Genomic DNA, 23,556 nt, shown 5'->3' with positions numbered 1-23,556 from the left:
CCACTTGACCATCACGACCGGACATAATGAGGTGATAGCCGAGGCTATTTGAATTTGAATTTGAGGTGATTTGGTAAAATGCTATGCCCAAGATTACTATCCGAGTGCCGGCGGTGGGGTGGTTCAAATAGCCTCGGCTATCACCTCATTATGTCCGGTCGTGATGGTCAAGTGGATTAAGGCGTCTTGTACATACCAGTTACGTGGCATCTGGGAGTATGTGTTCGAGTCACTTCTGGGGTGTGAGTTTTCAGTTGCATATTGTCCTGGGGACCATTCAGGCTTGTTCGCATTTGTGTTCCTCACGTGTGCCCCAAAGAATGAGGTGATTTGGTAAAATGCTATGCCCAAGATTACTATCCGAGTGCCGGCGGTGGGGTGGTTCAAATAGCCTCGGCTATCACCTCATTATGTCCGGTCGTGATGGTCAAGTGGATTAAGGCGTCTTGTACATACCAGTTGCGTGGCATCTGGGAGTATGGGTTCGAGTCACTTCTGGGGTGTGAGTTTTCAGTTGCATATTGTCCTGGGGACCATTCAGGCTTGTTCGCATTTGTGTTCCTCACGTGTGCCCCAAAGAATGAGGTGATTTGGTAAAATGCTATGCCCAAGATTACTATCTGAGTGCCGGCGGTGGGGTGGTTCAAATAGCCTCGGCTATCACCTCATTATGTCCGGTCGTGATGGTCAAGTGGATTAAGGCGTCTTGTACATACCAGTTGCGTGGCATCTGGGAGTATGGGTTCGAGTCACTTCAGGGGTGTGAGTTTTCAGTTGCATATTGTCCTGGGGACCATTCAGGCTTGTTCGCATTTGTGTTCCTCACGTGTGCCCCAAAGAATGAGGTGATTTGGTAAAATGCTATGCCCAAGATATATATATATATATATATATATATATATATATATATATATATATCTTGGGCATAGCATTTTACCAAATCACCTCATTCTTTGGGGCACACGTGAGGAACATATATATATATATATATATATATATATATATATATATATATATATATATATATATACAATCTTTGGACAACACCCACCAGTGGGACTCGAACCCAGAAAGCACAACTACCTTCCAGTAGCTGGCATAACTAGTATGCTTTAACCCACTACGCCATCAGACCTTACAAAAGAAGTAGATAGTTCGAGATATATATATCTCAAACATCTCTACCTCCCGAAGGCACCAGATGAGTGAGGGGTCAGTCTGCAATTTTCGTCAAGCCACTGTCAATGTGAGAGAACTCGTGTCCAGCTTATAAGCCTATACTTGCATAAACCACAAGTGAAGATAAACAATCTTTGGACAACACCCACCAGTGGGACTCGAACCCAGAAAGCACAACTACCTTCCAGTAGCTGGCATAACTAGTATGCTTTAACCCACTACGCCATCAGACCTTACAAAAGAAGTAGATAGTTCGAGATATATATCTCGAACTATCTACTTCTTTTATATATATATATATATATATATATATATATTTTATATATATATATATATATATATATATATATATATATATATATATATATATATATTGGTGTATACTGGCAGCAGGTTTTCTTTCAAACATGTTTCATTGAATATGACCGCATATTCTGTATTAATTATTTTCTGGTTTAGGGCTTCTATCCCTCTAACTATTTTCTTAGCATCAGGGCTTAATTGAAATAGGAGTTCTCCAAAACTCATTTTCGTACTTTTAAGGTGAAGAAAAGAAGTGATTTACTATAGAGTGTATTACACTTATTTGTATAATTTGCACGACGTTTCGAACCTCCATGGTTCATTCTCAAGTGAACAGATCTTACAATACTAGTTGATTTTATACCCGCATTAGGTCAGGTGATAATACTATGAAGGTGAAAACATGGGGGGATACATAAGGGCTAAACATAGGGGCTGCAGAAGGCTTATTGGCCCATACGAGGCATCTCCTATCTAAACACAAAGATTAATCCAGCGTAATTGGCCTGTTATGTTGGACATTGTCTTCTGTGTTGGCATCGATATGTTCTTGTCTTGTCCTTACAAGACAAGAACATATCTTATATGTTCTTATCTTATATATATATATATATATATATATATATATATATATATATATATATATATATATATATATATATATATATATATATATATATATATATATGTCGTACCTAGTAGCCAGAACTCACTTCTGAGCCTACTATGCAAGGCCCGATTTGCCTAATAAGCCAAGTTTTCATGAATTAATTGCTTTTCGACTACCTAACCTACCTAACCTAACCTAACCTAACTTTTTCGGCTACCTAACCTAACCTATAAAGATAGGTTAGGTTAGGTTAGGTAGGGTTGGTTAGGTTCGGTCATATATCTACGTTAATTTTAACTCCAATAAAAAAAAATTGACCTCTTACATAATGAAATAGGTTGCTTTATCATTGCATAAGAAAAAAATTAGAGAAAATATATTAATTCATGAAAACTTGGCTTATTAGGCAAATTGGGCCTTGCATTGTAGGCTGAAAAGTGAGTTCTGGCTACTAGGTACGACATATATATATATATATGTCGTACCTAGTAGCCAGAACTCACTTCTCAGCCTACTATTCAAGGCCCGATTTGCCTAATAAGCCAAGTTTTCATGAATTAATTGTTTTTCAACTACCTAACCTACCTAACCTAACCTAACCTAACTTTTTCGGCTACCTAACCTAACCTAACCTGTAAAGATAGGTTAGGTTAGGTTAGGTAGGGTTGGTTAGGTTCGGTCATATATCTACGTTAATTTTAACTCCAATAAAAAAAAATTGACCTCATACATAATGAAATGGGTAGCTTTATCATTTCATAAGAAAAAAATTTGAGAAAATATATTAATTCTGGAAAACTTGGCTTATTAGGCAAATCGGGCCTTGCATAGTAGGCTGAGAAGTGCGTTCTGGCTACTAGGTACGACATATATATATATATATATATATATATATATATATATATATATATATATATATATATATATATATATATATATATATATATATATATAAATATATATATATATATATATATATATATATATAAATATATATATATATATATATATATATATATATATATATATATATATATATATATATATATATATATATATATATATATATATATATATATATAAAACCTAGAAGGGGTACCACCTCTGGTGCAAGTGTAGGGACCCATAGCCTCGGAGAAGAAAATAAAGAGTACTCAGAGAAGACCTTGTGGATCCTCACTGAACACTGATATTTTCTTCTACCACCCCTATTCTTTTGTTAAGTGTGTATATTTATCTAACTTTATTTGAAAATGTCATTACACAAAAAAGTTACAATATTGATTACATGCAGGGTACAAGGCTGCTTGTCACAAGTTGAACAGCTCCTCCAGCTCTTCAGATGGCGGGCAGGAACCGTGGATGCAGTGAGCATTTCCTCTCTGGATTGCCACACTAAGGCGCTGAAAAAGAAAACTGGCAGCTCTAGGGTCTCTAGTTGTTTCGATTAGCTTAGACCCCAACTCCTTCAAAAAGCTAGCAGCACTTTTACCCCAGGCACCAAGTGTCTCTGAGGCAATGGGGACAAAATTGTAGTGGTGCTCAAGGTCTCTGTATTTACGTGACTTGGCCGCTTCCCGGTGATTGGCAGCTCCTGCTTGTGTAGCACTGAAGTCAACATAGGTATTGGCTAAAGTTGAAACGCAAGTGTAGTCCCACACCAACTGTCTACCATTCTTCCAAGGGTTCACCGTAATTCCGTCTGGGCGACCGACAGGCTCATCAGAGTTGCGGGACATTAGGTGACGGGGCTCTCTCTCTGCTGGACAACCGGCTGTGGTAAGGCTTCTCTTAATAATGTCATTAACCTCGCCGTGTCTTGCATGCCATCCTCCTGGCTGCTGACATTGGGGTTGCTAATAGGAAATCACCTGCATGGGGAGCTGCTACAGCTCTAAGTCGGGCAGTGTCATGTGGTGTTGTCGCAGCTTCTAGCAACGTTGCAGCTTCTTGGTCGGCCATGGGGCGATCCCAGCTGGATTGCTTATGGGCTTCAGAAGGCGGTGGTTGGGGTGCTGGTCCTGCGAGAGAGACCCATTTGGTTGTGCAGTCTGTGAAGCTGGGATCATGCACCCCTGCCTGTTGAACTAGGTGCTCAGGTAGGATTTCCTTCACTAAGTTGTCAGACCCCACTGAAGAGGACAGGAACGCTGGTACAGCAATTTGTGTTGCTGTGCGCACGCCAAGGCCCCAGAGTCTGACAGGAAGGGAGGCCTGTTTCCACTGTGAGTCGCTGAGGGAAAGATTGAGGGCTTTTTCTAGTGTTGATTTCAGCAAGCTGTCATACTCTTCTAATTTAATATTGTTGAAAGATGGCGAACATCTTAGAAAGTAGGTCAGCCTGGGGAGGGACAAGCATCTGGTGATGAGGTAAAGTGCATCATGAGCATCGATGTCTTCAATCCTCTCGTTCATCCTCTTCAGGTCAGTGATCTTCTTACCAAGGACCCCGTCGATGGCATTCTTTCCAAGAGGAGCACCTAGGAGTGTGCTGTCCTCAGGGTTGGTTGTATGAATGTCAGGCAAAACAACCTTTATTTGCTCTATTATGTGCTGATTGGTGGAGGTTATTTCGCACTTGGAAGGGTTCAGGGTGAGGCCTAGGCTTCCTCCTTGCTCCTGGATTATTCTTATGTCGTCCAAGAGTGAGGCTGGGGAGCCGGCTAGAGTACCATCATCCAAAAACCAAATGTTGAGCTCACTGGACAGGTTATCGGTGACTTCCTTGATAACTAGGCAGAACAGAAAAGGAGCAAGGGGGTCACCTTGTTGGACACCTTCTTGTGATTCAATTTCATGTTCCCCAAAAAGCAGAGTTAGATTCTTGCTGTAGCATGAGTTTACAAACGGGTAGAGGGAAGGAAAAAGGCGATGAACTGCACTGAGTACTGCATCCCTTCTAACCAGATTGAAAGCATTTTTGAAGTCCAGCTTTATCAAGGCTTTTTCATTCGTAATGTTGGCAATGTAGGCTCTAGCTGCATGAGCCGCTGCCTCACACCCTTGGGGAATGCCAAACCCAAGCTGTTTTGGCTTCAGCATGTCGGCTGCTGCCTGACTAACTGCTCTAGCAGCAGCCTTAGCGACGAGACGCCGGAGTGAATTGCCCACAGCTATCGGTCTGATTCCTCCATCTTTTTTCCTCAGGGCACAGAGGGTAGCGCCAAAAAAGAGAGGCCGTATGGTCTCTGGTATGTTGCCAGCTAGACATGTGTTGGCGAATCTAGTTAGTTCCACCAGGAGGCCCTGTGCAATGTCTCCCAGTGCAGGGTTGAGCATTTGTTTGATGTGGTTGGGTCGTAGTCCTGTGAACCCACCTGCTGATCCTGGTGGGAAGGATAAAGCTGCTTTATGCATCATGGATTCGAGCACACACAGGGGTTCTGCTCTGGTGACACCGACTAGGGAAACACTGTCGTCACGAGGAGCTCTGGGTGGGTGTTTTTCCCTCAGGGCTTGTGCTGTATGGGCATCCCTGGTGGCAACTGTGTCTTCACTGGTGATGACTCTGATCGCCCCTATTTCACTGGTGATGACTCTGATCGCCTTCTTCTATTTTCTTGCTGACTGTTGCTCTGATTTTGGATGCCTCGGTTCTGCTGTTGATACTTTCCTGCGGTGGGTGTTTTTGGCACGGGTGGGGAGGGGTGCCTGGTTGTCATATATATATATATATATATATATATATATATATATATATATATATATATATATATATATATATATATATATATGACAACCAGGCACCCCTCCCCATATATATATATATATATATATATATATATATATATATATATATATATATATATATATATATATATATATATATTGTGACAATAATCTTTTTCAAGAGATTGAGCCTGCTCTTCCCTCCACAATTACGTCGATACAACTATATAAAACTACAATGGAAGAAATGTCCAACAACGACAACAACATCTCCAAGGTTTGCCAGAGCGCAAAACGTATGCCGCCAGGGACACCTGCTCAGACTCAAACCGCCAAACTACCTGTCTCGCTGCCGGCCCCTCGCTGATTGGTCGCCGGTCTGGCTGCAACTGCACTCACCCCCCCATACTACTTGATGTCTGGGGCCGCCACGACCTCGGTCCTCAGAATATTCCGTGCTTTCTCACAGTTAACATTTCTTCCTGCTAGACGTAAGCTTTGGCGTACGTGTACTGAGAGAGGTGATAGCTTAAAGCCAATATTCCAGCACCTCTCATTTACTTGTCTATTGCACTTCTTGTTATTTTGCTCACTTGTCTTAACGTAACTTTTCATTGTGTCATTTAATTATTCTTATTATTTTGATTGATTGATTTTATTATACGAATTTGTTTGTCCATTTTATTCATGTTTTGATTTATTTAACGTAATTAAAATTCCATTGTTAAAGTTTACTTGTGTTTTGTGTGTCTTCTCCTTACCTTACCACAGACGAAGTTCCAGATTTTCTATTTTTTTTTAATACTATGTGACGAGGCCATACCCCTAGCTTTGAACAGCCGAACACCAACGCGTTACCGTCACAATATATATATATGTCGTACCTAGTAGCCAGAATGCACTTCTCAGCCTACTATGCAAGGCCCATTTTGCCTAATAAGCCAAGTTTTCCTGTATTAATATATTTTCTCTAATTTTTTTCTTATGAAATGATAAAGCTACCCATTTCACTACGTATGAGGTCAATTTTTTTTATTGGAGTTAAAATTAACGTAGATATATGACCAAATCTAACCAACCCTACCTAACCTAACCTATCTTCATAGGTTAGGTTAGGTTAGGTAGCCGAAAAAGTTAGTTAGGTTAGGTAGTCGAAAACCATTTAATTCATGAAAACTTGGCTTATTAGGCAAATCGGGCCTTGCATAGTAGGCCGAGAAGTGCGTTCTGGCTACTAGGTACGACATATATATATATATATATATATATATATATATATATATATATATATATATATATATATATATATATATATATATATATATATATATATATATATATATATATATATATATATATATATATATTGGAAGGGAGTACCACCTCTGACAGGAACAATGGGAATCATAGCCTCGGAGGAAACCACACATAACACATTAGAGGGAATGTTTGGATCCCCTCCAATATATATATAATATATATTTATATATATATACCCTAGGCTGCTATAAACCGGCTTCACTCTAATATCATCTCCAGTTTTCCTCAAATAAACGGCACTAGGCTGCTGCTCAATTTTCAGCCCTTAACCTGCTGCCTCCTCACTGCTTGATTTGCCTAACTAAAATATAAAGAATTTCTTCAACAAGAAATATAAGATTTTCTCATCTTGCATTGCGTCACTCACGCCATATGTACTCATGCAATCCTGCATACATATCAAAGTGTCTCTACAATCCTCCGTTTTATGTCCTGAGGCCCACCACTAAGATCGACTGTCTTTGGGTCCTCAAAATATCAGGTAGGTACTCCTGCAGTCCTCCAATATCTGCTGCTACTTGAAATCCCACTCAGTGTCAGTGAAGATCCTCTAAGCAGCTTTAATAACGACACGTATAGATCCACTACACTCGAAGTTCTATATTAACACTGAAGCTTTGCTCCACCACTGAAGTTCACCATGTAATCTTCATCAGACACGGAGCTCCTTCACGAACTTCTCCCCCACACAAACCTAATTCCATTACCAAACAATAATAACAATTTCCCTAGCAACACATAAATAATATATATTTACATTAATATCGCCTTCCGACATCTCCTTACCGGTCTTACTGAGATGGGTCCTCCCCCATTCCTAGGCGTGTCCACACCGAAATCAACCTTTGAGGCGTACCCCAGGGGCTAAGCCCCTTGGTCGCTCACTGACCTCCGGAGAGCAAGCATGCGTCACTCTCGCCTCCAACATGTCCCATCATCTCTAACTCCTTATATATCCTTACTATCTTCATGAAATATCTAACAAATATTCGTAAACTTCTCTTATGATCACCGGGCACACGATCGATCAATAATAGACTGTCTATCAACTAATTAAGTGCACTCCGTGCAGAAAGTGACGATCTGGCGATACTCGCCCTGGGCGCTCCAAATTGGCACTACGCTTGATCGTCCACCAAAATCCTTTTGGACTGTCTCTCGAAGCTTCCCTTCAGTCTTGTCTTGAGAGCACGATGTCGCCTGGCAGGCTTCACAGAGAAACACCTGCTTACTGTCTTCCACCCGAAGGATAACACACATTAGGGTCCACAGAGGATACGACAATCAAGTACGCTTCAGGCCGTCCCTAATATTATTCCTGATCACTGAGAAATGACTTACGACGTCCCAAGCATTTCTCTCACACTTTGTAATATGTAGCCTTCACTCATCCACCAAACTGGGAAATATATTGTTCATTCTTCCCAGGAGGAATCCGACGTACGTCCATTCCTGACGACTGTAGCAACTCAAGTGACGCATTACGACTTCCGTCTGCGTCACGTCACGTAACAAAATGTAAACATTTTGACATTTTGACTCTCACTCACTTCTATATGATGCTTGTCCTCTGCTGGTTTTCTTTTCGGTCATAATTCACCGACGTTTACTCTATTCAGTTTCTCTCCCAGACTTCTAACTATAGTCAGGTGGGTAGAATAACTCACAAGGCACCTACCTCACTTGGGTACCTGGGGGTCATAACAATAGTGTCCTTCCTTGGGGTCATCATTGGTTACAACTTCGATGAATTTGTTATCGAGTTGTTGTTGTTGTTGTATTATGGCTTGTTACAATTTCAGGTTCCCAGGTTGACTATTTAAGTCCAACACCTAAGACCTTAATTGATGCCAGTAAATCATGAAATGATTTACTGGCATCTAAGGATGATTCAGCTTCCATGGTAACCTGACCCAGTATTGGTTGTCCCAGTAGACAAATGAATCCAGGTATTATTTTATAATTTATGTACAAGGGGTTCAAGCTCATCCTTAGACAAGTCTCTGAATTTAAGTGGTGGCTGTTCTCAACCTAGTTACGCCACCATCTATAGGTTGACATGTTGGTTGTCTAAAGATGTGGGTTGTTTCAAACTCAAAACTGATCCAGTGAGCAAATTGCCTCCCACAGACAATAACAGGTTCATTTCCTGCCATTTAGAGTGATGAATTGTCTAGTGATGAATTTATGGTAATATTCTGAACGTACAAGGAATCCAATGCTGAAGAGGTGGTCAGACGTGATTTTGTTACCAGGCAACTTAATTCCCCTTTTTTGTAATTATTTGGCTGTTGTCCCTAGACCATGATCATATTGGTCGGATGGGATTTTGTCTACTACAATGGCTTATACAGGTCGCACATAACCGCCTAAATATACTAATGGTTAGACCACTTTCAGACTTGGGGTCCTGTGTTGGTCAGGAACCCTGTTATATTTAGTTTTTCCTGTGCAAAAGGTTTCAATTTTAAGTTATCTGCCACTTCTTGGGTGACAAATGTTTTTTGGGACCCTTGGTCAAAAAACCCGTGGGTGTTGACCTCAGCCATACTGTTTTTTATTGTAACCTGGGCAGTTGGCAAAGTCACATTTTTCTTAGACTTTGTCGACACGGCACTTATATCCTTTCCTTCTTTGCAGAACAGGACGGTGATGGAAGCCTCTTCCTCCACCTTGGCTTTGGAGAACTTTAATTTTATGTCTCCACACAGTACTGAGTAGTGTTGCCCTTTATCGCACCTGTTGCAGGTTTGCAGTTGGGTTGTACATGTATCGGTGTTAAACAACCTGATGCACTTAGTGCATTTATGCAATTCCTTGAGTCGCTTTACACGTGTAGTACGGTCAAGGTAATTAGTGCAGTGGTATATGGAATGTACTTCATTACAGAATAAACATGTAATCCAGCCTACAGCACATTTGGGAGTCACCACCTTGGGTGAAACAGTAACTGTAGACTGTAGCTAGTAGATTATGCCAATAATATACTCGCTCTAAACTCATGAGCTTAATGAGAGAGAGTAGAACATTTCTCAGTATCACTACCCTGGAAACACAAACCGAAACTGTCTCTATTTTCCGCTTGTTACAACTTGTAATAAAGTTGTTACATCTTGGCTTAACGTGTTTATGACGTATTTAAACGTTGTTACAACTTGCTATATTGGTTGTTATAACTGGTTAGAAGGTGTTAAAACTTGTTCGAACGTTGTACCAATGTCGTAGTTTCGGTGTGTGTTTGGCGGGTAATGACTAAACTCAAATCATTTCCGTAAATACAGTTAACATTCCTTCCAACCTATTGGATTAGGTTTAGATGAGGTGTAGTTCAATCATATAAGCGATCAAGAAGTGTGTAATCATCAGTACAATTTCCACAGTGATTCAGTTAACTTCACTACATACACTTGAGAATTACCACACACTTTCTACCTCAAGAATGTAGTACTCGGCATATTCAGTTCTAACCGACCCCACGATGCTTTGGCTTTGACACAGAGCTCGATGCAGTCGGAGTTTACTGTCTGCTCTGTATCGAAGTTGAAGCGTCTTGGGGTCGGTTAGAACTGAATATGTCGAGTGCTACATTCTTGAGGTAGAAAGTGTGTGGTAACTCTCAAGCGTATGTACTGAAGTTAACTGAATCACTGTGGAAATTATTCTGATGATTATTCGCTTCTCGATCGCTTATATGTTTGGACCACACCTCCCCTCATCATCCTCCAATAGGTTGGAAGGATGGAAGGAATGTTAACTGTATTTAGAGAAAAGGTTTGAGTTTAGTCATTAGTGCTACTGAGAGTTGTGCTACTCTCTCATTAAGCTAATGAGCTTGGAGCTAGTATATGAATGGCCTAATCTACTCGCTACAAGACTTTGAGAGACCGCACTCCATATGTGCCCACACTGCCAAATTTCCCTCGTGGGGTGGAGTTAAATGGTTTATGTTTAGTTAGAGTACCGGGTATACTCTTTGGTTTATTATTGGTGATTAACGAGGGTTTGGTTGTTGGTTTACTATCTGTATTTGCTCGTGGTCATTCTACAACAGAGCGTAAACCTTCTGTAATCTCCTGAACTGTCAGAGAATATATGCTATACAGGGAACTCAACCTATCCATAGTCTCACTGGGTTATTTGCATCATTCGTTAATTTTAGTTACCCACTCAGCACTATTTATATCAACCTTAAGGCTGAGTGCTTTTTGTAATGACTCAAGCTACAATCTGAAGGCTTGGAGTTAGTCAGTGGTTTCATTAGTTGGGGGCAAGTCCAAAAATTTTTAAACTAAATGTGTGCCAGCTCGCTCTGTGTTATCATAATTATCTTTAAGGAGCTGAACTGCAAGATCATAGCTGTCACTATTTAGGGTTAAATTTGTTACCACCTTTTTAGTTTCACCTTTAAGTTGACTGCGTAGGTATGTGAATTTGGTGGTTTTAAGAATTTTGGGTTTAGAATCCACAGTATCAACAAATTCCAGACGTTTTTCCAATTTTCATCCTCAGTTCCAAAGAATGTGGGTAAACGGACTGAAGGTCGTTTAACTTCTGGATGAGTAGTGTTAGTTGCAGCTGTTTTTGTGGCTTTACTCTGGGCAATTAATTTGACAAAAGGATTTAACCTGGCTTGAGTGTCATCCTCATAATTTGCCAGATCATCCATAATACCATATAATACACCAGTACTTGCATTGGTGTTGGCAAATTCAGCTAAATACTTTCTATTTGGCGTTTGACTTGCTCATACTTGTTGCAACTTGCAAGTAGGTTTTAGTTCAATATGTTCAACTGGAGTTTGTTGTGACAGATCATGGCATTTATTAATCTGCCTTGTTAAGTGACCCTTAAGTCGTTTTGGGTCCTTTTCAGTTTTGTTTCTAGACCAGCTTTGTTGACTGCTTGGTTGGAATTTACAGGGCCTATTATATTGTTACTAATGTAACTAGGGTACTTGCTTATAATCTTGAGCAATTACTAACGATAGTAGCCAAGGGTCAGTTTTATATCACCAGGCTAAAATACTACCTCCTTCGAGGTTATTGTACATTAACCCGTAGGCTGCTCAGCCTTAGGGGTCAAGAAGCGAAAAATATTTGAATTATGTAAAAATTACTTATAAATGTTAAACAAATCTCTAAATTATTATCTTCAGTGTCGTGAAAGTTTCATTAAAATATTTTCAGAAATTTATTTTAGACGAATTTTTTAAACCGAAGAACGTTTTGTTGATAAGGGGAACAGCTCCTAATAACAGGAACTGAAGAATAATGCAGTAATATAGTTACAAGCACCTGTCCGACACACAAATAAGAAGAAAAATAGTTAGAAGTTTCCATAAGGAGGATATGCAGCTGGTGCCATTATATCATTGCTACGTAATACTTAACAACACACATAGTAAGGAGTAAGTATGTTATTTTGCTCTATTTTATATGATGTATTTATATGATGTTATACATCATATAAATACATTGCCCAATGTTAATATCTGTTACTTGCACCAATGTCCCCAAATATTTATTTTTAGGGGAAATTTCTTTTTTCTTTTTTTTTCTCCTTTGTTTATTATCAAATTTTGGTGTAACTTCTACATCCTGGAGAGTGTATAATTGTCCTACCTATGTGAAGATAAAATTAAATTGGTCAACAAATAAATCAGTTACAACTTGCAGAACTTGTATTTTTTTTTGGCTTACTTTTTCACAGATTTCAAGTTCAGTTTTCTTTGCCTCTTTTGGTGGTTTCGATGATTAGGGACAAGATCAGGGCTTTTCACTTACATAAAGTAGATCCCTAAATATATCCCCTATATCATTTTAATTATTATAATTACCTTTATATTTTGTTTTTTTTGTTATTTTTTCTTGACATCATTTCAACACATATTGGCCGACAACTTTCACATATTTGAGTATGAATGTTAAACAATGCTTATTAAAACATACAAGAAAATTAATGAATACTACATTATTCATTGTCGATAACTTCGACTTCATTTATCACTATAACTAGAGTTTCAACTGTAATAAGCATAAAAATATCGAGTCTCTGATCTATTCTAACCATATTTACATATATAGTGCACAGTTGTCTGTTCAACAATCCCATTTGAATTGATTTTTCATGAACCTAAACTTAATCTAAACACATATTGACCTATAACTTTCTTATACTCGAGTACAAATCCCAAGAAATGTTTACTAAAACATTCAAGAAAATTCTTTAATTAGAAATACCATATTAATTTTCAATAATTTCAACTTCAATTATCTCTAAAACCGGGATTTCAAATATGAGACCTGATACAAATTTAAGCTTCTGTCCGATTCCCACCATATTTACACACTATGTGCAAAGTTCTTAATTCTAAGGCATCCATATACCTTAGCATTATTCGAATTATTCATTTTCAATAACTTCAACTTCAATTATCTCTAAAACAGGAATTTTAAATTTGAGACCTGATAAAAAATTCAGTTTCTGACCGATTCTCACCATGTGTCTTTACATCTAGAGGTTATCTAGAGATGATTTCGGGGCTTTAGTGTCCCCGCGGCCCGGTCCTCGACCAGGCCTCCACCCCCAGGAAGCAGCCCGTGACAGCTGACTAACACCCAGGTACCTATTTACTGCTAGGTAACAGGGGCATAGGGTGAAAGAAACTCTGCCCATTGTTTCTCGCCGGTGCCTGGGATCGAACCCAGGACCACAGGATCACAAGTCCAGCGTGCTGTCCGCTCGGCCGACCGGCTCCCTACTCCCTACCATATTTACATTACTTCCCCCCTCCCCAAAAAAAATATATATATGTAGGGATACGTTAGGGATAACTGTATAACAGACACTGTGCTCCTTAACTGTCTAATAGTAGGACCGACATATATATGTATGAGATTGGGTGGACATAAATAGGAGCTGCCTCATATGGGCCAACAGACCTTCTGTAATTACCTTCATTCTTATGTTCTTCTAACAAACATATATATTGTGGTAACTATTGCCCATATAAAAGTAATAAGGCCTTAATATGGTCCTCATTCACCAATACAACCTAAAGAGACAAAGATAATAGAATTTGAAATTTGTATGTATATGTGGCCCAAAAAATTAGTCCCAAATTCAGCCACCTGTGGCTGATTAGCATGTTGACCAATTTCGTTACAACTTCACATGCTTAGTGACAGATATGCGTTCTCCAAGATGTAGAAGTCACAATAAAATCCGAATTGAAACAAAGGAGAGAGAAAAAAAAAGTGGTTGTCAGTTTTTCATACAAAGGGACATAAGAATATTGCCATTGGGCAATGTATTTAAATGATATATAATAAAATACAGCATAATAACATACTAACTCATTATTATGTGTGAAATCTGGCCCTCCAGGGGGCACCAGCTGCCTATCCACTTTGTATGCCCTCCTTACTACTACTTGTCTTCTTTGTGTGTCGAACAGGTGATTGCATTTCTTTATCCCTGATTACCAGTAAATAGAAGGTGTGTCCCTGTAGGAGTACTGCAAGTTAGCCTTTCTTTATCATGTTTAGTTGGTACAGAGACACTCATTAATACTAAACGTTGAAATGATTATAGGTAAATATATAAAATATGAAAATAATTATTGATACACAACACAACTTGTGCTGGTATTGATCCCACCAGATATAAGGGCCTGCATAATTAATTAATGGTGCTAGATTGTTCAATATTTAGTACAACACTAGGCTATGGTAATATAAATGGGACTATGTTGATCAGTATTTAGTTCAACACTAGTCAATGGTAACATCCTTCCCTAAAGAAGGTTGGGATCTAGCTACTAGAATATTGTGTAATAGACACAGAGTGCAATATATTTTAATTGGAGTTTTAGTTTATATTTTAAACACTTCTCTTCTTAGATAAATTATATACACAATTGTTGTTGGTAGCCTCTCATTAACCACCGGTGTTATTTTGGTAGTAATAATTATTTTATTAGTGACCTTTCGCGAATTTAACACCACAATCTAGTAGATAAACTCTGTAAAAATAAAGCCACAATTTGGTTTTATTTAATTTATGTGATAAAACTCCATGGGTATCACACTCCACGAATTTGGTGGATAAGCTCCTTGAAACGGCTGTGAGTCTAGGCTACTGACCAGTCTATGACTGGTGATATGTGTTTAATATAATATTGATTTATTGCACTGGTTTATTTAATTTGATGGACCAGTGTGATCTAGGATCATTAAGTACCCATCTAGGTTCAAAGGCTTGTAAATTATATTTGTTGCTCAAGATCCAGTAATTTCTGTATTTGATGCACCAGTGTAGCATTTCTGGTTCATCCAGTTCGAAGGTCCATAAATTATTTGGGGGAAATCTACCTGTAATTGATTTGATTAATAACTATAAAATTAAATAATTGTATATATTACATTTCAGCAGAGTGCATTTTATAACTTTTTTCACCAGTAAACTTTCCTTCACACATTTTGGGGGTTTTATATTTAAATCTTACCATAATTAAACGGTAGACTTAATAAATAACCCCTGGGAGGCGCTTGCCTTAATAGCCTTCAACACCACCAGGTGCAAGAAATTATATTATTAAAAATTTTTGTTTCATCATATAAAAATGTTCATTTGTGTTCCCTGATCATGGGAAAATCAAAATCAAATCGTAAGTGACATATTTTGGCTGCAATAAAGCGGGAAAGTCTGGCAAAATTAAAGCGTTGACAGAGTAAGTGTCCTCTGACAGTCTTCTCCACCTCGCGGCAGGCAGCAGTTGGCACAAAGACATTATTACCTAATTATTTCGACCCGTTCTCGCACTTGCGTATAGTCAATATTGGCATATTTAATAAGTGCATATGTGACATACTAATTGATTGTAAATATTTTAGTTTACCTTGAAAAGCTTCATAGAAAACACCGACCTCACCTAACCTCCTTATTATGTTAAGATAAGCATCTTATTGCTTCTTAATTATAATTATTACATAACCTATACCATTGATAGGTTAAGTAATACTTGTAAATAAGAAGCAATAAGATGAATATCTTAAAGAAGGTTAGGTGAGGTTGGTGTTTTCTATGAAGCTTTTCAAGGTAAACTAAAATATTCACAATCAATTAGTATGTCACATATGCACTTATTAAATAATCCAATATTGACTGTAAGCTAGTGCAAGAACGTGTTGATTATTTCAATGTCTCGGATTTTTTCTCATTTTTTGCAATAATATAATTCAATAGTGTGTGGTGTGTTATATTTATATAATAAAATGTGTAAACCAAATGTACTACTAATCTGCTATGGTGTCCAAACAATATAGTGGCCGCCAATACCACAGCCAGCAGACCATGCTACCTCACTCACCAAAAATCCTCCTCCCAGTATACTGTTTGTGCTGTTAATACGCTATATATACACACACACACACACACACGTTAATATACGTATCTGCATGTTTTATTCAACATAATTGTACAAGAAAACTGGTATGATGTCCAATCAACATAGTGGCCACAAGAATCTGCATGACAAGTGACACAGCAGACGACAGCCTCACTCCCTCCCACTAACACGTCCCTCACCAAAATGTCTCCTCCCAGCATATCCTTTTGCTGTTATTATACTATATATATATATATATATATATATATATATATATATATATATATATATATATATATATATATATATATATATATATATATATATATATATATATATATATATATATATACTAACATCCCTAATCCGTAAGTTAACATCCCTAAACGGTGGACAGCTAAAAATCCCTCGTCCTAAAGATGGCTACTTTAACCTGACTTCTTATGATCTTACCCAGGACCAACGAGACCTCTTAAATCTTGGTCTAAATTGTCAATTCTTATCTAAACCAAAGATGCATCAAAAACGCCTGGAAATCGAAATGCTTCTGGACGATATCCATAAGCTAGAAGACAACAAAAAAGTCATCACCACTGACACACTTCAAGCTGAACTACTTGCAGAAGCAGGGAAAAAACGAGGAACATATTCATCTACAATCTTAACCCCACGACTCAAAGAAGCAGCGAAACAACTAAAAAATCTGAAAGACGTAACAATAAGAAAAGCCGACAAAACAGCAGCATATGTATTGATTCCTACCCATGAATACATGAACAAAATTAGCGACATCCTAAGTGACGACTCCAAATTTCAACGAATCACGAGGAACCCCGTAGAAGACCTTAAGCGGAAAGTAAACAAAGCCATTACAGCAATCAACGCAAAGAAAGGTAGTGTGCATTTCAATAAACTTCAAGGCGACTATGGCTTAGGTTATGCCTACGGCAATGTTAAGACGCATAAACCAGGTAACCCACTACGCCCTATAATCAGCCAAATACCAACCCCAACTTATCACCTGGCAAAGAAACTCAATGAACTCCTAACTCCATACACTCCAAGTAAGTTTAGTCTACAATCATCAGCAGATTTCCTAGAATTGATCAAATCTACCCAGCCCGATGGAATCATCGCTTCCCTGGACGTTGAATCCCTTTTTACCAACGTCCCAGTCGACACAACCATAGGAATGATACTGGACAGAGTATACAGAGACGATAACACCCCCAAATTAGACATACCTGAGCCACACTTGAAAAGTCTTCTCGAAGCATGTACAAAGGAAGCCCCTTTCATCAGTCCACAAGGAGACATGTATTTACAAATAGACGGAGTAGCAATGGGCTCCCCCTTAGGAGTTTTATTTGCTAATTTTTATATGGGAACCATCGAAGATAGGGTCTTCAGTAGCAGACAAAAACCAACTGTATACTGCCGTTATGTAGATGACATATTCGTAATAGTAAAAGACTCAGATGAACTAATTGACCTAAAAAGACACCTAGAGAGAGAGTCAGTACTCCGATTTACACATGAAAATAGTGAAAATAACAGTCTGCCATTCTTGGATGTACTAATAACAAAAACAGGAACCTCTTTAAGCACCAACGTATATACCAAGCCCACCAACATAGGATTATGCCTGAACGGTAGAAGTGAGTGCCCCCAAAGATACAAAGCCAGTGTTCTCAATGCTTATATTCGTCGAGCGCTTACCCACTGCTCTGAATGGAGCAACGTGAGTAGAGAGTTTGAAAGAGTAACTCAGGTATTGGTGAACAACGGATATAGCAACGCGGAAATAAACGCTGCTATAAGAAGACACTTGGACCGTTGGTATAATTCAGAACCTAGAACAGAAACCACAACACCCCCAATAAAATTGTATTACAAATCAACCATGCACAGTGAACATATAAAAGAGGAAAGAATAATGAAAGAAATAATCCGTAAAGGAGTAAAAAGCACTACTCCTAACCAAAACATAAACCTGATAATATTCTACAAAACCAAGAAGACTTCCGAACTCCTTATCAAAAACAGCCCGAAGCCGACGGAGGACCCTCTACAGCAGTCAAGCGTTGTATACATGTACACTTGCCCCCACGAAGGATGTAACCTTCAATGTAAGTACATAGGTATGAAGTCGACCAAGCTGACGAGGCGTTTGACATGCCATCTTCAATCTGGTGCCCCTAGGAATCACATGAGACAAGCCCATGACATTACTCTAACAAGAGAAATGTTGAACAAGAATACTTGCATAATAGACAAAACCCAAGATTCAAGAAGATTACAAATTCTTGAGGCAATTCACATAAGAATAGAGCGACCTACCATGAACACCCAAATCACGGAACTATTTACTCTACCCACCATGAGAGTAAGGACAAGACAAGAACATATCGATGCCAACACAGAAGACAATGTCCAACATAACAGACCAATTACACTGGATTAATCTTTGTGTTTGGATAGGAGATGCCTCGTATGGGCCAATAAGCCTTCTGCAGCCCCTATGTTTATCCCTTATGTATCCCCCCATGTTTTCACCTTCATTGTATTATCACCTGACCTAATGCGGGTATAAAATCAACTAGTATTTTAAGATCTGTTCACTTGAGAATGAACCATGGAGTTCGAAACGTCGTGCAAATTATACAAATAAGTGTAATACACTCTATAGTAAATCACTTCTTTCCTTCACCTTAAAAGTACGAAAATGAGTTTTGGAGAACTCCTATTTCAATTAAGCCCTGATGCTAAGAAAATAGTTAGAGGGATAGAAGCCCTAAACCAGAAAATAATAAATACAGAATATGCGGTCATATTCAATGAAACATGTTTGAAAGAAAACCTGCTGCCAGTATACACCAATATATATATATATATATATATATATATATATATATATATATATATATATATATATATATATATATATATATATATATATATATATATATATATATATATATATATATATAGATATAAGCATTTGTGTTCACCATAGTGAACCACAAAACTGGAATGGTGAGTGCAAACAACAAGAATGAACTGCCAGACCCAGCAAGCAGACGCTATCTCCCTCACTCCTTCATCACTTTATTCGCCAGCATTCCTCCTCCCACAATACTGTTTGTGCATTAATTAAACTATATCTACACGTTTAATAAGTATCTTAATCTTTTATACACCATAATTATACAACTAGGCTGGTATGGTGTCCAATCAGCATAGTGGCCACAATACATGGCATGACATGTAACACACCAGCCAGCATTTGTCACCTGATGCGATGCGGGATCACGAAGAGTCATGCGAAGTTAAACAAACATTGAAATTTTACCCTGAAGGTCATAAAATCAAGTTCAAAAATTATGGTCGTGCTTATGGTCCCTCTCACACGGCATAATATGATTTCGAGTGCTTGTTGGACCCCTCCAATCCCCAACGTATGATCGAGAAGTGTCACAAAGCCGTGGCATATGCTTTTATCATCATCAACAGGGAATTGGAGGTGGCAGAGAAATTGACGTATATGGGGGATGACCCTGTAAATCATTTCATAGATACTTTGGAGAAAGCATGGAAGAGAATCAAATCTACCATGCCTAAATACAAAATATCTATGACACGTGAACATTGGCAAGCCTATAGACGTCAAACCACATGTGAAATGTGTTATAGACCATTTAAATCAGATAAAGACAAGCACCTTCATCATGATCATGCTATCGAATTTAATAATTATCTAGCTGCCTATTGCCGCAGGTGTAACATGTTATGCAGAAATTCTTATAAATATTTGTATACATTCTCTCACAACGCTGCTTATGACCTCGGGGTAATTTTAAATGAATTGTCCAACCTCCCTAACCGTGAAATTGACATTGCCTCCAAAGATGGATTTAAGTTCATGAAAGTGGATATTGGTAAACTTCGGTTTATGGATAGTCTGGCTTTACTAAATGGTGGGCTGGAAAAACTAGCTAAAGAACATATCAGGGAAGGTAAACCCACCACTTACACCTCCGTTATGCTAGATGACGTCCCTGCAGCTGCCCACCATTTATTAAAGACAGGCAAACAGGTCTTCTGCTATGACTATATTTCATCTTTGGAGAAATTAAATGAACCGGCTCTTCCTCCTCCCGAAGCCTTTTTCAATAGTTTAAAACACGAGGCCATAAACGAGACCGATAAAAAACAGGCTAAAGAGGTCTTTAGATCAGCAGAATGCAAGACCATTGGGGATTACTTAAAGGTCTATTTGAAAGTAGATACTGGACTATTGTGTGATATGTTCACTGTATGGCACAAGACCATGCTTGAGCTGTACAAGTTAGATATTACTCAATATGTCTCGTTATCTAGTTTTGCATGGGACGCTTTCTTGTTTAAGAGTCAAGTTGTCTTGGACTCTATTTCTGATCCCCATTTGTACGATGTATTGCGCAGAAATCTAAGAGGCGGATTTACCTCTGTTGTGCGGCAACACACAAGTGTACAAAATGAGCATACAGGTGCTGATCCTTCTAGCACTGATAAATATCTTCTTTATTTGGATTTCAATGGCTTATACGCCACCTGTATGACAGAACTGCTTCCTCAAGGCGGGATCCGTAAATTATCTGCTGCCGAATGCAATGATTGGCTCCAACAGGGATTGGAAAATATTGCTTGTGATGGGGATAAGGGGTATTGGGTCATGTGTGATACCAAGCATGTCGCACCTGAGGTGGCTCGATACACCGATGACTTGCCATTAACCCTGTCGCATGCTAATATTTCAACTGATCTTCTGTCCGATTATAGCAAACACATTTTAAATACCGAAGATCGCAAACTCCCCAAGAAAAACAATAAATTAATTGCCTCACATCTCCCCCAAAAAGATTACTTAGTCAGTTTAGATTTGCTTCAGATGCTGATGAAATTGGGATTAAAAGTAGCTAAGGTAAATGCAGTTTATGAATTCCAACAAAGCAAGTACCTTAAGGAATCTGTCGAAACAAATGCTCGTGAACGTGCAAATACACCTTGCGCCATTAAGGGTAAAGCTTTCAAGCTGGTATCAAATGCAATTTACGGCAAGAGTTTGACAAATGTGAGTAAATATGGCGATCAGCATTATTTAGTTACATCACGAGACAAATTCCAAAAGCATGCACGCAATCCGTTCTTCAAACGGAGCATTTTGTTAAGTGAAGACAGAGTCATTTGCACGGTTAAGAAACAATCACTTAAAGTACAGAGAGTTGGTGGCGGAATACAGAAACCGAGCGGAGGGCGAGGGCTCAGAGTCATCACTGTCTAACTCAGACAGGGAGGACGAACAGCCTAGCCCGTTGAGGAACCGTGGACGGAGAGGTAACGTTAGGGCGGTGGTGGGCGCCCCCGACGGAGCCGATCCCGACATGCCCCCCCCCCCTGACGGGACCCCCCTGGAAGCTGCTTGGAAGGAAACTATGGTCGAATTCCTTGCAGCTATCGCACCCAAGGGCCAGGAAACCGGATGGGGGGAGGAACTCCTCGACGAGGCAATCACTGACCTGGTCAGTGGTAACGGCCATAACGTGGATAGGATCCTCGAGCGCCATGCTCGGGTGGTTACTACAGCCAAAAGATCTGGTGACCACGCACTGCGCCCCCGCCCTGCGCGTCGGCAGAGACCCCCCCCCCCCAACAAACCGTGCCGATCCAATCCAACCTCCGATTGGACGTAAGAGGGAACGAATCGCACAGTATGTTCTGTGCCAGAGCCTGTACGAGAAGGATCGTTCAAAAGCTGCTGCGCGCGTCCTTTCCGGAGACTGGAAGGTTACCCCCACGGAGGTGGAACCAGCCCGTCTCTTTCCATTCTGGGAAGCACTATTCTCTAGACCCACATCGCCGGACCGCCGCCCAATTCGCGACCGTGATCCGGTTAATCAGCAACTAGGGAACCCAATAACACCAGAGGAAATCCTTGTTGCTCTCAAGGCAAGTAGCAGTGCTGCTCCCGGCCCAGACGGTATCACTATACGTTTACTTAAAGCTATACCAATCAGAGTGTTCGCAAAACTGTTTAATCTGTGGGTGGTAAACGAATCCCTGCCACATCCGTTTCGCAAGAACAAAACGGTGCTTATACCTAAGAAACCTAACCCAGACTCTCCTTCCCATTATCGCCCCATAACGATGTCATCAACGATAGTAAGGCTGTTCCATAAGATTCTGAGCAGCAGACTCTCTGAGGCAGTCAGGATCGACAGGCGGCAGAAGGCATTCATCCCCGTTGACGGATGCCCTGAAAACCTGGTGATCCTGGATGCCCTCCTTGCTGAGGCTCGTGCGCTTAAACACAACACGCACCTGGCGTTTCTGGATATGGAGAAGGCTTTCGATAGCGTCTCCCATCCGGCCATCCACCGGGCCATGAAACGTAAAGGCATTCCAAAGCCTTTAAGGACATATATCATGTCGGGCTATGACAGGTCCTCAACCATTATAACCAGCCAAGGTGAGAAGTCGAAGGACATCCTGATCACTAGGGGGGTGAAACAGGGTGACCCCCTGTCTCCATTTCTTTTCAACCTAATAATTGATGAGGCAATTACTAAGGCTAAAGACCTGGGGCTAGGGGTTGGTCTGGGCGGCGAAAAGGTATCAGCGCTGGCGTTCGCCGACGACCTGGTTGTGGCAGCGGAAACGGCTGCCGGACTACAGACACTCATAACCAGTATTTGCCGCACGCTGCGCGGCTCTGGTCTCAAAGTAAACGCCGCAAAATGCCGGACGCTGAGCATAGCGATCGATGCGCATCGAAAGACATGGCATGTCCCCACCAGGAACGCATATTATGTCGGAGACGATGCGATCGGTACTATGAGTGTGGCGGACGAGTACAAGTACTTAGGGATACTGATCGGAGCCGGGGGCAGACGCTTATCCTATGGTTCCCTGTTTGAGGACGGCCTGACCAACATCACCAAGGCGCCGCTCAAACCCCAACAGAGGTTATACCTACTGAAGCACCACCTAATCCCCAAGATGAACCACCGCCTTGTCCTCGGACACGTGGCTAAAACGGAGCTGGCGA

The 23,556-nt window shown here is 39.8% G+C and overlaps 1 protein-coding gene across 1 annotated transcript; it reads left to right on the top strand.

The window, feature by feature from the left end:
- The first annotated feature begins 19,929 nt into the window (after positions 1 to 19,929).
- LOC138360987 (uncharacterized) lies at positions 19,930 to 21,792 on the top strand. The gene has a single exon (XM_069320471.1). It carries the CDS (start codon positions 19,930 to 19,932, stop codon positions 21,790 to 21,792), a length of 1,863 nt encoding a protein of 620 aa, XP_069176572.1.
- Positions 21,793 to 23,556: the final 1,764 nt, after the last annotated feature.

Source organism: Procambarus clarkii, unplaced genomic scaffold, assembly GCF_040958095.1.
Source record: "Procambarus clarkii isolate CNS0578487 unplaced genomic scaffold, FALCON_Pclarkii_2.0 HiC_scaffold_138, whole genome shotgun sequence".
In the NCBI taxonomy this organism is placed as follows: domain Eukaryota; kingdom Metazoa; phylum Arthropoda; class Malacostraca; order Decapoda; family Cambaridae; genus Procambarus; species Procambarus clarkii.
The sequence above is the reverse complement of the archived record's forward strand: the minus strand, read 5'-3'. Positions and strand labels throughout refer to the sequence as shown.